The 15,121-nt window shown below is 46.5% G+C and overlaps 1 protein-coding gene across 1 annotated transcript in view; it reads right to left on the bottom strand.

Moving 5' to 3' along the window:
* Positions 1–1,876: 1,876 nt before the first annotated feature.
* LRRC1 (leucine rich repeat containing 1) overlaps positions 1,877–15,121 on the bottom strand; it is a 130,745-nt gene continuing 117,500 nt past the window's right edge. Inside the window, exons 11-14 of the mRNA XM_052649245.1 lie at positions 12,357–12,472; positions 4,573–4,745; positions 3,655–3,791; positions 1,877–2,090 (exon numbers count right to left, since the gene is read on the bottom strand). Coding sequence (XP_052505205.1) covers positions 1,932–2,090; positions 3,655–3,791; positions 4,573–4,745; positions 12,357–12,472 — 585 coding nt within the window. The 3' untranslated portion in view covers positions 1,877–1,931. The remainder of the gene's footprint in view (positions 2,091–3,654; positions 3,792–4,572; positions 4,746–12,356; positions 12,473–15,121) is intronic.

The following is a 15,121-nucleotide window of genomic DNA, read 5'->3' as shown; positions in this document are numbered from 1 at the left end:
CCACCCAAGCCATGGTGAGCTGAGTTTGGGCTTCATATGGAGATAAACCAAGAGAACACCAGGAAATCTTTTCTGCTCTTCAGGGTCAAGGTAACTCTCCTTAAATAAAGCCAGTCTACAGCTCTGTCAGCCCAGGACTCTGTGGCATCATCTTTATAAAACAGAGTATGCCAGAATCTTAAAATGGAAAGAAGGAGAAGGGTGCCCACTGATGCGGGAATGAGATAGACTGACCAGCTGAAAACCACTGCGTGCCACGCGCTCTCAGCTCAGCAGCCTTACGACTCGATACACACATACACACCACCAAAAAGGCAGAACGAACTCAGTAAGTAAATGCCCGGTAGTAAAAGAAGGCATGGCATCTGGCTGGTTGAAAGCAGGTTTCTAAGGAGTTCAACTGGCCGGTCGGCCCCAACCCAAGGTGGGGAGGCAGACTGAGGAGGGTGCTGGGTTCCGTTCCCCCTGGTTGGGGAGATGCGAAGTTCGGTCCCACAGGAGGCTCACAGGAAGCTGAGCAGCGCTTCAGGAATCCGAGGAGAGGGAGCTCATTCTTAAAGAACTTGGCTGCCTGTTATTATCTGAATATACGAGGAGATAATCAACTTTAAAAAGCTGTATCGCTAATGTCCAGGCTGACTTTATTTCATGGAAAGAATAAAAAGGCAACACCAACAGCACGGTTTTCCTAAACACTAGACAGGGACAGGCGTTCTTCATTCCTCTTTTATCACGTCATACAAAATAAAATTAAAAAGAAATCAACAGAAACACACCAAAACATACCCCGCACCTCTTAAATTAGCAGACTTAAAATTAAAATTGAAGCAATATCTTGTTACACTTTGATCCAAACTCTATTTACAAATTAAATTGCACTTATAAAGATAGCAACATTTCTAACAGAGTCATAGGTTATTCTGCTTTATTGTGGTTTTTATATCTCAGTATAAAACTTTTAAAGCTTTCTTTAATAAAAAAAAATCATACTTTCTCTTTGCAGTACATAATTTATTTCCCCACTAAATTTCTGAACCGGTTTGCTCTTTTTGTGCTTTTCTGCTCTGTTTTATTTTACAAATGGCACGTACCTTCTGAGTAGGTACAATCAGACAGGATACTCATCCTAAGAGACCCATTCATGAAAATGTCAATGTGGAAAAGATATGAAATATTAGCAGTCTAATCCTTTGGTTCATCTTAAAAAAAAAATCAACTGATAAAATTTGCAAATTGGTGGTAACTCTTCTTTTTGGTTAAAAATAAATCCTCCTGACTACTGATTAAAATCCAACACTGCTTCCAAAGTATCACCTTTCCAGCCTCATCTCTGCTCAAAGATGTCACTGTGACAACTGGTTTGACAGGACTCGGGCGACAATAAGGCACAAGTGGATAGTACAAATAAAAACAAATACTTTAGGGCTGTATTTTTTTCCTGCACAAATACTAAAATGTGTACCGTTTCCAGGATAAAATAACAAAAGGAAATACATATTTTTTGTTACGAAATACCTATACAAAATGTTTAAATGTACACCATCTGAGCTGCCAAAAAGGGTTTAAAAAATTACCAATTTTTTTTTCCATACATAAAACTCTCTCATCAGTAGGTCCAAGAGAACGTGGGTTCGCAATGTCCCAGCACTTGATGGGAGGGAAGGGGACCAGAATCCCCCTTCCTGCTCTCCCTGACCCCAACACAAGACAAAAACAAAGGTCAGGTGTTGTCAGTAGTGTATTCTACTCATTACAAACAACTGAAATTTAGGAGAAAAAAAAAATCAAGCTGGAGACCACGGGTGCGTGCAGTGACTGGCTGTCGGATGAGAGTAAGGCACTTCCCGGGCGCAGCATCCCAGTGTGGGGGCTCCAGGGGGGCAGGCCGGCTCCGCAGCAGGATGACTCAGGAGGTAAGACGGACGCACCACCTACACCGATGTGGTCACATGGTCGATGGCATGGTTGACCTCGTTTTTGTTGGAATCCAGTCCTTTAGCAGCATTCCTGTCATTCCGTAAATTCTCCACTGTCTTTTTCATGCTCTTGAGCTCCCCTGGGTGGGGCGTGGCTCGTCTCAGGAGTGTTCTCTGAAAAGCAAATATCAGGGTGAGTGTTTGGGCTTCTCTCCATCACTCCTGCAAAAGCTGTCCAATGCAGGTCTCCCTGCCCAGAGGCCACAGGCAGAGCGGGTAGAAAGCTTGCCTTGGAGCTATAAGCATTTATCAACTGGTCCCAACTGGAAGGAAGGATGAAAATGCTGTCTACAACTTATCTCGTCAAGATGGAAGAGTTCCTTTCAGGATAAAAGAATACTTAGGAAAATATGAGATGTGTTAAGATAAAAACAAGGTTCCATGAACAGTAAGAAAAATAATAAAAGATTTACAAGATATAATGAGGAGGGTGGAAGAAGGTAAAAGAAAAAGGGGTCAAAAATTCTAAAATTAGAATCACTAGACTGTTCTACTATTATCTGAAGGCCTTCTTCAACCCATGAGGCACAGGAGGTGAAGGAAAAGGGAGGTGAGAAAGGACTTCTTTTCTAATTCGTCTGTTTTATTAATCTTTATATGACCTACTGAATAAAAGTCACATTTTTTCCTGAAAGACCACAGGGCTGGACGTGAAGTAACGGGGTATGGACAGTGTTTTAAAGATCATATTATTAAAGATGCTATGTGCTCTTCTGCCCCTAAAACAGCACCTACCTCTCGCCAGCGAGTCTGGGGAAGGGCATCGTAGGGTAACAAAGGCAGGGCAGAACTCAGCCAGCGAGCAGCAAAGCCATGAGAGAGAGTTAAAGAGCCCTTTCGGCTGGAGTCATTTTGTCACGCTTAATTCCTACTCTGCCCTCTACTACCGTAAGTAAATAAAAGTCCCCCTGCGGACAGCTGGAATAACAGACTGCTGCCTGCCAGTAATTTTAAAACCTCCCTTTGTCTTGGGGGCAGCAAGTATTCCCTGTGAGCTCTGCTTATGAAAATCTCAATTAGTGTCAGGAAGTTCAGAGGCCAAAGTCAACTTGCAGGAAGGCTCACAAGTTGTCCTTGACTCAGCCAAATGGCAGAGACACATGTCGAGGATGGAGGCAAGTCGAGCTGAGTGGTCCTCTCAAACCTATGCCTGATTCTGAATGAAAGCGTGTAAGGGAATCCTACGGAGGTCACACGCTCTCTTCAAGAAGGTGAAGGCTCCTGGGTCACATGAAGGGGAGCACCAAGTCCAAGAGGACAGCAGGCAAGCTAAGCCACTCAGTGAAACGTGGATGAGTCCACACAGCAGAGCTGTACATGGCGGCGGAGGGAGGGGAGCGACTTAGCTCACTGAGAACAACGGAAAAGAAACACTTCCCAGCTGATTTTAAGAAAGCAGTGGGGACCTGAGGGGAAACCATCACAAAGAAAGAAAAAGAGGCACCCACACCCTGTTCAAACACATCTATAAGTCCCAGTTGCTTTACATGCATTTGGTGAACCAGGACCTTAGAAATATCTAGCTTTTGCCTTCTAAAAAAAATCCTTACCTGCTGAAGGCAGAAAGGAATAAAGACTATTTGAAAATAAGAGGGCTCTTTATCAGGCGCCACTCTCAACCTCAGAAGGCGTTTCCATTTTGAGCATCCGTGAACGCCAAGCAGCCCGAATCCCGTACCGTTTCGTTGTCGTCGTCATCCTTCTCATCGTCCAGAAACCGGATGGCGCTGACCCGGTTGACCGCCCGCTCATTCCAGGCCTCTTCTGACACGTCGTGCACCAGGCTCTCGAGGGCGCCGCAGCGGGGCAGGTTCTCTGCCGGACAAAGACCACGTGAGCAGGGCTGCCGTGGCAAGGCGACTCCGTCTCTCTGAGGATGCCTCAATCTATCTGAGATCACATCTGCTAAATTGGCGTTTACTGTTTCATTCCAGAACGTCATCATGATTCCCAGACCTCTTTTTTAAGATTCTTTCTTACACGCTCACTTCAAAATCTTCCTCTTGACAGTGAGGTGGCCACCCATGTGGGATCTAGCCCTTTTCTTGGCCGCTCAACCTACACTGTCCTCTTGGGGTCTTAACGTTCCTCTAACCAGGCTGGGGTGAGCGAGGTGACTCCATTTGCCCAGAGCCTTCTAGACTTCTTCTATCAAAACCAGCTCTCAGCAAAGGCTTTGACAGCTATGCCACATGACTATGAATGCTTTTTTAAAACACATATGAGTTACAAAACAAAGGTATAGTTACTCAAAACAACTCCCTGGCTTAAAAACGCTTTGCTGGAGACCATCAATACTAATCCTCCAAACTGTCTGCATGAATTTTAAGGGACTCTTATCTCTTTGAGGAGGACATATGTGCATTTTCAGCCTTAGCTGGAATTCAAAACCAGAAGGCTATTTAAGGAATGCCAGGTGTGATACACAGGTATGAGCATGTGTTCTGCAAAGATACGGCAGAAGCTCCCCAGGGGAGACCCACAAGGACCTCACAGCTGGGCTGGCCTACAGCCCCATGGCCAGGGAGAGGCCTTACGGATGGGCAGGAGCCGCTGCTAACTCTCGGGGCCAAGTGAACCCAGCCCTTCAATTCACCTTGGCAGGTGGGTTCAGAAGGCAGCTGAGGAAGTAAGACACAGGTGAGGATCTTCTCCCCGGTGGTGTGGTCGGTGTCCGTCTGGAACGTGAGCAGGGGCTGGGCCTGGTTGTCCGATAACCAGAGAGCTTTCAAGTTCAAAGCGGTCAGCGATAAAGGCAGGTGCGACAGCCTTGGTGAAAACACAAGGAGAGGCTGGGCGCTTACAGTCTGTGATTAAATCAAACCTTGTCCACAACAGACAAAAAGCCAACAACTGCTTCCTGAGACTGGGTGCGGTGTGTGAAACGATGTTCTGCTTATGCTGAGATGCACTGTGCCCCCTCTGCCAGGAGATGCCTCGCGGGGTGACTGTGTCACCCTTTCCTGCCATCACCTCTCTCTGGCACCTTCAGGCCACAGGTCAAAAAGATCAGAAGTTACAGCACACACTGTTTACTCTTAGGCTGGGAAAGTGAAAGTCGTCAGTCATGTCCCACTCTTTGCAACCCCGTGGACTATACAGCCCATGGAATTCTCCAGGCCAGAATACTGCAGTGGGCAGCCTTTCCCTTCTCCAGGGGATCTTCCTGACCCAGGAATTGAACCGGGGTCTCCCGCATTGCAGGCGGATTCTTTACCAGCTGAACTATCAGGGAAGCCAGTTTCCGTGTGAAGGTCGGGGCGGGGGGGAAGCCAGTGCACTTGTGGAAGGACCCAGGAGGCAAGCCCTTCCTGAGTCACGGTCAGCGGGGCTGCAATGAAGCCGTGGGAGTGCCTGGTCCCAGGCGCACCTGTAAACCGGGATGTGAGGGAGGCTGGGGTGCTGAAGAGTTTAAATCGTAGTTAAAGATTACAAGCGTTTTTTCATGGACTCCACCTGCTCTTTCCAGGGAGATTATTTTAGGTATTCCATTTTAGACTTTAAAGCTTCTGAAAGCTCCCACTTCTCAGACACCTACATGATCATTAATTTCCACCTCGGACTGCTTCAGTTTCAAAGGGGATGGTATCTATTAGAGCACTTTAAAAACTGTAAAGCGATTCCTCAAGATTAGTTTTATATTCATGTCTGTACAAATACTTGACCAGTGAAATCTATTTAGTGAAGACTGTTACCAGAAAGCAGATGTACTTGGTACCTGGCAAAGGCAACTTGCAGAGAATACCTCAACCAGGGGTGATTTTGCCCCCAGCGGACACCTGGCAACGGCCAGAGACATTCTGGGGGAGGTTTTTTTTTTCTTTAATTTTTGTGGCCTCACCATGTGGCTTGCAGGAGCTTCGTTCCCTAATCAGGGACTGAACCTGGCCCCGGGCCTTGGAAGCAGAGCTCTAACCCCTGGGTGCCAGGAAAGCCCCTGGGGACGCTGCCGTCATCTAGGGTCACGCTCAGATGCTGCCAAACACCCTACAGTGCACAGGGCAGTTCCGCAACAAGGAACCTTCCGGCCCCAAACGGAAGGGCACCGAGCGTGGGGCTGTGGCAGAAGTCAGCGCTTTATACACATCACTAATTCACTCTGAAAACACCCGAACCTCTGCAGATGCCACGAATTTAAGGTTTAAAGAGCCGAAGGTTATACCTGATCAAGTATTTTTACTCTAAGGGTGGCTCCATGGATTAAATGATGGTTCCACCTTAGAAGTGATTTCATAAGTTAGATAAAAAATAAACTGATCACAGTCTGTTATCTACAGTATGACACATATTTTCTTCAAAGAAATTTCTGGCCCATTAGTTCTGAAAGGCATTACATGACAGTGTGTATTCTGGGGTTCTTTCTTCTATGAAATGGTACCTCTATCTCCACTTAACATACATAGAAGAACTGCCTAACATCTCACCAACAGATTAATACTACCTTATCAGATGCATTTTGAATTGACAGACTTATGGGAAATAAACTAGAACTCTAGGAAGAGCAGCTAGACTCCAGTAGTATAAGACTAATCCAAGTAAAACGTAAGCACAAGAAAGCAGAGTATTAACAAACTTTCTGTAAGAAGAATAAGTACATTTTCGCAAATGCCTTCCCTTGTCCTATTTATGGAGGTGAGAAAATATTTTCTTTTCCTAATCGTCCAGGAAAGGCTGATCCACCCCCCACACATGCAAGGGGTGTGGTGCCAGATAATCATAGGGAACCGTGCCCACAGGGAAGTGAGGTTCTCAAGTCAATGCCATGAAACTTACCTATGTTAAAGGACCCCGAAAAGACTCCACGTGGTGTACCTGCCAGTCTTTTACTAATGACAGTCAAACTGGGTGGGAGATATGTGTTTTTAAATCCCAGAATCCACCCAGTGCAATGACGTGCATATACCATAAGGATGCCTGGGGCAGGGGTGGGGAACTGGGGGGCACAGCCGCTTACAGCCCCAGCTCCCCTTTTTCTGAGGCAGTGGTTAGGTTCCTTGAGGTGGCTTGGAAGTGAAATCTCTGTGTTTATTTGTATAAGCTTCAAATGATCTCTCATCTGCCTAAATGCCTTCACACACACGCTAAACGCAAGGGAACTGAAGACACAAAGCAAGTATCTGTCAAATGCTATGATGGGGCTTTTTAAAAAGAATACCCTAATTCACTGCAGGTGCTTAAAGGACATCAAACCCTCTTTCATGTCACGGAACCCAAGAATAATTTCTTTTCAAAGTCTGTCCTTCTTTCTTTGTTAAAAAGGAGTTAAGCTAATATCCTCTGGAATGTTTCAAGGTCTTGGGCAAGAAATCTATAGTCAGCATCTCTACTTTTAAGAGCAGAAAGAAAAGAATAAATCAAGGCTTGAAAGCTGGCATGACACACAGATACTGAGAACACGGTCATCGTGGCTTCTCAGGCTAATAACCGGCTTCCCAGCTAAATGCTAAAGCAAAGGTATAAATAAAAGGCAAAGCAGAGCATCAGTAACAGCTGCTAAAGATGACAAATCACATCATATGAACTAAAGTAAATCACTAGACTCCACAGCAACAGGTCTGAAAGTCACATGCCACCGAGCCAGGGAAGACGGACACGTGGTCTAGAACACAGGTTTTCCTGCAAAGCATCAGTGTAGCAGCTTGGATACAGCTGCTACCGGCCAAGCACATGCCACACACACGAGCTCGTTCACCCGCGTCTTGTGGACAGAGGTGTTCCCAGTGCAAAAGGGGAAAAAAAGCCTCTGCTCCCTGCCCAGTCTGCAAACAGACTCCGCGGGCTGGGCGGCCCTGCACTGACGCACTGCAGCCTGAGGGGGTAAGACACACACTGCCCTACTTCTCTGGGGTGAACCAAGTCAGACACAGGCCAGAAGCAGAGTTTAAATATACAAAATCTATGCATATATTAAATATATATAATATTATATATATTATGTTTTCTATTTTTTTAAAGTATATTTATGTATATATTCCCACTTTCCAGCAGAGTTAATAATATATTTTTGGTTTATTCTGATACCTTCCACTCATTACAAGATCAACATAAGAAGCCACAGCCCCGTTTGTACACATCACCAGGTTCCATTTAGGACCACATCCCCTAAATAAATAAAGAAATAAAAAGCCTACAGCTACTATTTACAGCGACAGTACAAGGACTGGAAAAAATGAACAACCGTATCATGAGCTTCTCCTTTTTAGGTACCTCGGTGACCAGCCCAGCCTGAAGTAAACTTCCCCACCTCTGATTAGGACCTTTTTTTTCTTAAAGTCACTCAGTTGTGTCCGACTCTTTGCGACCCCATGTCCTATACAGTCCATGGAATTCCCCAGGCCAGAATATTGGAGTGGATAGCCTTTCCCTTCTCCAGGGGATCTTCCCAAACCAGGGATCGAACCCAGGTCTCCCTCATGGCAGGTCGCCACAAGGGAAGCCCAAGAATACTAGGGTGGGTAGCCTACCCCTTCTCCAGTGGAACTTCCTGACCCAGGAATCGAACCAGGGTCTCCTGCACTGCAGGCAGATTCTTTACCAACCGAGCTGTGAGGGAAGCCCCTTGTAGCTATGAGGAAGCTATGAGCCGATTAGGACAGCAGTTGCTTTATCCAATTTTCTTAACAACCAAACGTGGCTGACTGATTAATGTAATACTAACTTAACTGACAGCTGAATGTTACTTACAACTGAGCATTTCATCTGTTTCTTCCTACTAGAATTGTTAGTTTTAAGTAAAGTTTTCAAAATGTTTAAAGATTCATACAGCGAGCGAATATAATCGGTGACAAAAATGTCAACAGTGCCTAAATATCTAAAGTGAAAGAAAGCCTCCATAACCCCAGGTTTCCAGTCATCCTTCAGGGGAATCACTTCACTCTCTGGAATTTTCCGCAGGCAAGACGTTCTAAAGACAAGAGCGGGATCGCCGGGCACTGGCCACACGAGCGCTCAGCCCTGGGCATCGTGGGTCACAGGGCGGAGGCGCAGCTCACTCTCCAGCGGCTCAGGGTTCCCCAGTCTGGCTACACTGTTGTGTTGCATTTTCTCTTTTAATATTTTTTCCAGCTTTATTGACAGGTGACACTTTGTAAACCTGAGGTGGACAGTGTGATGATTTGATGCACTTACATATACAGTCAGTTCTCTGTGTCTGAGGATGCAGGACTCACAGATATGGGGGTCCACTGTACTGCAGCATCTAAACTAGGGGGCTGGGCACTTGCAGGCGTCTGCCCCTGCTGGCATCCTGGTCGGGGCAAGGTCCTGAAACCAACCTTCCCAAGGATACAGAGGACAAGGACATTGGGATATGACTGCCTAGTAGGCTTAGGACCTCCATCTCCTCATATAATCACCAGTGAGTATGTATGTTGGAGACATTTAAGATGGGCTTCTTGGCACCTCTGAAGGATGTTGTACAGTGTTGCTAACTGCAGTCACCTGCTGCCTGTTAGACTCTCAGAGCTGCTTTACCTGCTAACCGGAAATGTGCGCCCTCCGGCATCTCATGTCCCCCACCCACTGGCCCCTAGCAACCACCACTCTATTCTGTCTCAGCTTGTTTAGATTCCACAAATCAGCGAGATCTCACAGTATCTGCCTTTCTCTAACTTATCTCACTTAGCAAAATGCTTTCAAGGTCCATGTTGTAAACCGGAGAAGAACATGGCAACCCACTCCAGTATTCCTGCCTGGAAAATTCCATGGACAGAGGAGCCAGGCGGGTTCCAGTCCATGATATCACGAAAAGTCGGACACCACTGAGCGACTGTGCCCATGCTGCAAATGGCAGGGTTTCTGGCCTTCTCACAGCTGGAATATTCCACTTCGTGTGTATGGATATGAACACAGAGGCACACACCGCATCGCCTTCACCCGTCCACCGGCGCTGCTGGAGCTGTTTTCACACCTTGGCTACTGTGAATAAAGCTGCAGTGAACAGGGGACAGGAGATGCCTCTTTGATGTCCTGCTTTCTTGTCCAGAAGTGGAACTGCTGGGTCATACGGTAGTTCTATTTACAGAAATTTATTGAGGAAAAACTCCATGCTGTTTTCCATAGTGGATGCACCAACTCACACTTCCCCAATACCGCACACAGGGGCTCTTTTCTCTGCCAACACGTCGTATCTCTTGTCTTTTTAACAAAAGCCATCCTAATAGGTATGTGGTGATACCTTATTTAGTCTTTTTAACTTAATCATTTGGATTATGAAAGTCAAAGGTACAAACTATCTTTCCATTGACAGCCCTGGTTTGCAGTATTTGGCATTAGTAGTACTTCGAGGAAGATGCTCAAATACCCGATTTTGTGTACTTGGTGGACATTCTCATGGGGAAGAAGCTGAGAGTCAGGGACCTCGGTGTCCTGGGCCCACATGACTGATACAAGGCACCTCCTCTGTTACTGGACCCGGAGGCTTCGTGCTTTCATTTCCCAGAGGCATTTTAGGAAAAATTACTGTAATTTTTCCTGTCAAATGTGTCAAAGAAGGTTTCTAGGAATGAACATGCAGGGCCCCTGTGCCATTTGCTATATTTATATGCCTGGGAGGACAGATAGAAACTTCTGTGGTGTTTGGTAGGACTTCCCATGGTGTGACATCTCTGCAAGCTGAAAAGCTGACATGACAGCCTCTTTTTTATGAGCTTCTATACCGATACTTTAAATAAGTAGTCATTAAATACATTTAACAAGTTTGAAATCTGGTTATGAATCTGCATATACCGTGGCCTAAATGGCACACTTAACCCGCTCAGATGACAGCTGGGGCACTCAGCATTTTAATTAGGTTTTCTCCACCCTGGCCCAGGCGTAATAAAAACAGAACTTTCCCTTCTTCTGAGAACTGGAGAACGGGGACTTCACTGGTGTAAAAAGCAGTTTTTAGACGCCAGAGTCATCTTTCTGCTGAAGAATTAGTCATGCAAATGCATGCTCTCCAGAGCAGCGAGAACCAGGACGGGTCTGGAGTCCCTGGGCTTCTCCTGCTGCAGGAAGAGCACAGGAGGGAGGGAAGGGGGACCTTCCTACGCTGCGCGTCTCCTGGGGGCTCAGTCCAAGCGGAAAGTCAACATCCAGCTCTAACTAATCCCGAGATTCCAGTCACCAGTGAGGGGCCTTAAGAATCTATCCTGAGGTCCTGAAAGCATCAACTTTAATATGGTGAGCGCTTCTTGAGGCTATAACTCATCACCAGATTCCCCCGCGTCCTGCTATTTGTTTAGCTCTGCTGCCCACAATCCATTAGCAGGAGTGAAAAATTGTGGCCCACGCCTGACCTGCTAGCTGCGAATCACTGAGGACACAGTTCCCCAGACACTCTTCAAGTCACCAGCATTTACCACTTAGGACTACTGATCATCCTCCCCCCCGGCCCCAGCCCATCTAACACTCTAACACCCCGTCCCCCACCCTCTCCCATCTAACACTCGAAAGCATTTTTAAAATTCTTCTTGGCAATGAAGCCTGTGACATCAGGCACTTTGCAGTGGCCTGCCAGCTATTCTGCAAAACCAACATTTCTCATGTTTTCATTCAGTTAACAAATATTCGCCAGGCATCTCCTGAAGGCGCAAATCACAATGACACACAGCTGTCGCATGCACTTCAGGCAGCTTCAGCTTTCGGAGGCCCGCACGCAGGTAAACAGGCAGTGATCACTGGGATAATCCAGAAACACAGACCCAGAGAGAAGTCTTCCCAGAGAGGGGCATGAGGGAGAAAAGATAGAGGTACAGAGCCAGAGAAAGGGTCGGAGGTAGAAAGCAGAGCCTGGGTAGGAAAGTGCAGCGACGTCTGCAGTGATGAAATCAGCTCAGAATGGTTGAAACTACTGCACGTTACAGGCTGGTGAGCATGCCGGCAGGCCTCTGACCCAGAACCCGACACAGACTGGCGGCTCTTTAGGTTTTTTAGACTATGAAGCACTTGGTAATTTTGACATCAGCTATGGATCTTCTCGCCAGCAAAGAGTCTGAGTACAATATTGTTCACAAAGTCACAGGGAGAGCCGAGCATAACCCCCAGCTAAACTCTAGCTCAGACTCACTGGAGCTCATTTTTCAGATGAGGAAACTGAGGCCCATGGTGACTCATGGAAGCCAGTTATAAAAGCCAAGACCTAGGTCTCCTCCCACCTTCCATTAGGATACCACCAACCAAAACCCACGTCTCCAGCTGCACCCACAGTACCCTGAAAGGACTCCAGGCGCCAGCGGCCCTGACCTTGTCCCCTCCATGGGCTCCATCACGCCGGCTCCCAGACTGAGAGCTTCCGGGCCTGGCTCAGGCGACCCATCAGTATATGCTCTGCCAAGCGGAGCAAAGGCGAGACGGCCAAGGCTGGGCTGGAGGACCGTTTGCTTATCTCGTGCTTACCTGTTCCCTGCCACGTCCAGGACGTGCAGCTCGGCCGCCCGAGACACCTCTGCGGGGATCCGAGTCAGCCTGTTGTCACGCACACAGAACACAGTGAGGCTGCAGCAGCCGCCAATCTACAACAGGAAAAAAACACGACAGTTTTCCAGGCTGTTCTGAGATACGGGGGTGGGACTGGAGGGTCTTGTTCATCAAATGGCATGAAAAGGACACACAAAATTCTATCACGTGATGATTAAGTCTCACTGATGACAAACTATGATCAATTTAAATCATACGAAACATTGAGTAACCTGATAAAAATCTCTGCAAAATATTAAACATTCACGTTCTCAATGAAGCCAAGAAAATAAACAATACAGTTCAAAAATTGCATTCTGAACAGAAAGTCATTTTATCTTTCAAATATGTTAACCACATGACACAGTCCAGACACATATATAATTTGGTAATATGGGAGTTTAAGAATTCTAGGCTGGAAAACAATATGAAAAAGCATAATTATATATACATATGTATGTATAACCGAATCACTTTGCTGTACACCAGAAACTAACACATTGTAAATCAACTATACTTCAATAAAAAGTTATTTAAAAAAAAGAATACTAGGTTTTAAAAGTTAGGCAAAAGATGGTGTACGCACACACACACACACATACACACATACACACACACACACACACACACAGAGTTTTCAAGACCTGCCCACTGTATTAACTTCAGTGTTCCAGTTTATTTTAAAAAAAGGAAAAAGAGACATCTGAGAGATGATTGATTTCTACCACACATCTTTGAATAGCTTTTGGTCATTCACAACTTAATTTGATAAACGCATTTGCCTTTGACAAATGCAAAATCAACCATTTTTTAGCAAAAAGTAAATTCGTTCGGCTATGACCGAACTCTGGAAAACTCTGGAAGACAGTGAAGGACAGGGCAGACTGGCGTGCTGCAGTCCATGGGGCCACAAGGAGTCAGACACGACCTAGTGACTAAGCAACAACACAGTTCAGTCCAGTCCCGTCGCTCAGTCGTGCCCGACTCTGCGACCCCATGAACCGCAGCACGCCAGGCCTCCCTGTCCATCACCAACTCCCAGAGTTCACTCAGACTCGCGTCCATCGAGTCTGTGATCCCATCCAGCCATCTCATCCTCGGTCGTCCCCTCCTCCTCCTGCCCCCAATCCCTCCCAGCATCAGAGTCTTTTGCAGTGAGTCAACTCTTCGCGTGAGGTGGCCAAAATACTGGAGTTTCAGCCTCAGCATCATTCCTTCCAAAGAAATCCCAGGGCTGATCTCCTTTAGGATGGACTGGCTGGATCTCCTTGCAGTCCAAGGGACTCTCAAGAGTCTTCTCCAACACCACAGTTCAAAAGCATCAATTCTTCAGCGCTCAGCCTTCTTCACAGTCCAACTCTCACATCCATACATGACCACAGGAAAAACCATAGCCTTGACTAGACGGACCTTAGTCAGCAAAGTAATGACCTACTGCTAAAAGCGTAAGTCAGTATCTGCACCCACACCAAATCCAATTCCCTTTTTTTTAAAGTAACCAATTCTAAGGTAATTGAGCTTAGTATGAGTCTGGTCTTCACAAAAGAATGCACTGCCTCTCTTGAATAAGCTGGCTGTGGCTTCTACAGACAGGAAAGCTGAGCCAAGGGGGTGCAAAACCAGCTCGTCCTAGACACAACAGCCCGCAGGCCTGGGGCCACGCTCCACTCTCCATGCAGGCGCTGTCCTGACTCAGAGCGGCTGCTGCGAAAGGGCTCCTGAAGGGACCTATTGATTCCGGCCCATGGAAAAGTACTCCAGGGCCTCTCGCCACAAGAGGAGCAAGACACCTGGGTCTTCATCAGTGTCTGAATATACCTTCTGCCCTTTTCTATATTTATCTCTGTGTTAAATGTACGTTTGGACCTTAACAGAAGGCACATTTATGAAACTGCTGCATAATTCTTTTCATAGACAACTTATTATATCTTCCCTCAGGAGTTAATATAAGGATTCTGAAATACTATATTTAACCACAGCACGTAACAGTAATGAATGTATAAGAAAACACAGAGGAAACAGGACTAACATTCCTCTCTGATTACCTGGAAACACCCAGGTATGCGCCCCCTTGATTCTCAGTATCTGCATTTCCCATCCCAGAAAAACTGGTTTGCCCACTGTCCTCTACAAGACAGCGTGGACTGATATTTCTCATCACACTGTTTCTTACAGAAACACCCTTCTGTCATTTTCGAATCTTACTGATAACCCCTAATAAGCAAAAACATTCTCTAACCCCACACTGCCGTCCCAGAACCCCTGGTCCACATCAATCCATTGCCTTCCTAGTCCACACAATCCTCTGAAAGATCAATTGACAGGCTGTTTTATTTACATGTTTACATGTAATCAGGGTGCCTGGCCTCTCATCTGCCCTCAGCAGAAGCCCAGCTACCAACCAACATTCCTCATGAAGGTATGCTTACACGCTTGCATTTGTTCACCTACTGCTGAAAGCCTGTGTCGTGAAGTTGTCATCTGCTTCCATGTGCAGCAACTGGAAACCACAGAACTCTTTTCTCTGGCAAGAATCACTATGTCTGATGCCATGTAGATTTTGTGTCCTAAGAGAGGTGTCAGCATCTCCCAGGGGGCGGGCATTCTGCCCTCCCTTGAGGAAGGGATCGGTTTCCCTCAGGTGCCCAGGCACCTTGGGAAAGGAGACGGATCGAAACCAGGGATGCCCTGGAGCAGGTGAGGAG

Source organism: Budorcas taxicolor, chromosome 11 (genome assembly GCF_023091745.1).
Source record: "Budorcas taxicolor isolate Tak-1 chromosome 11, Takin1.1, whole genome shotgun sequence".
Taxonomy (NCBI): domain Eukaryota; kingdom Metazoa; phylum Chordata; class Mammalia; order Artiodactyla; family Bovidae; genus Budorcas; species Budorcas taxicolor.
Note: the sequence above shows the minus strand (reverse complement) of the source record. Positions and strands in the feature narration are given on the sequence as shown.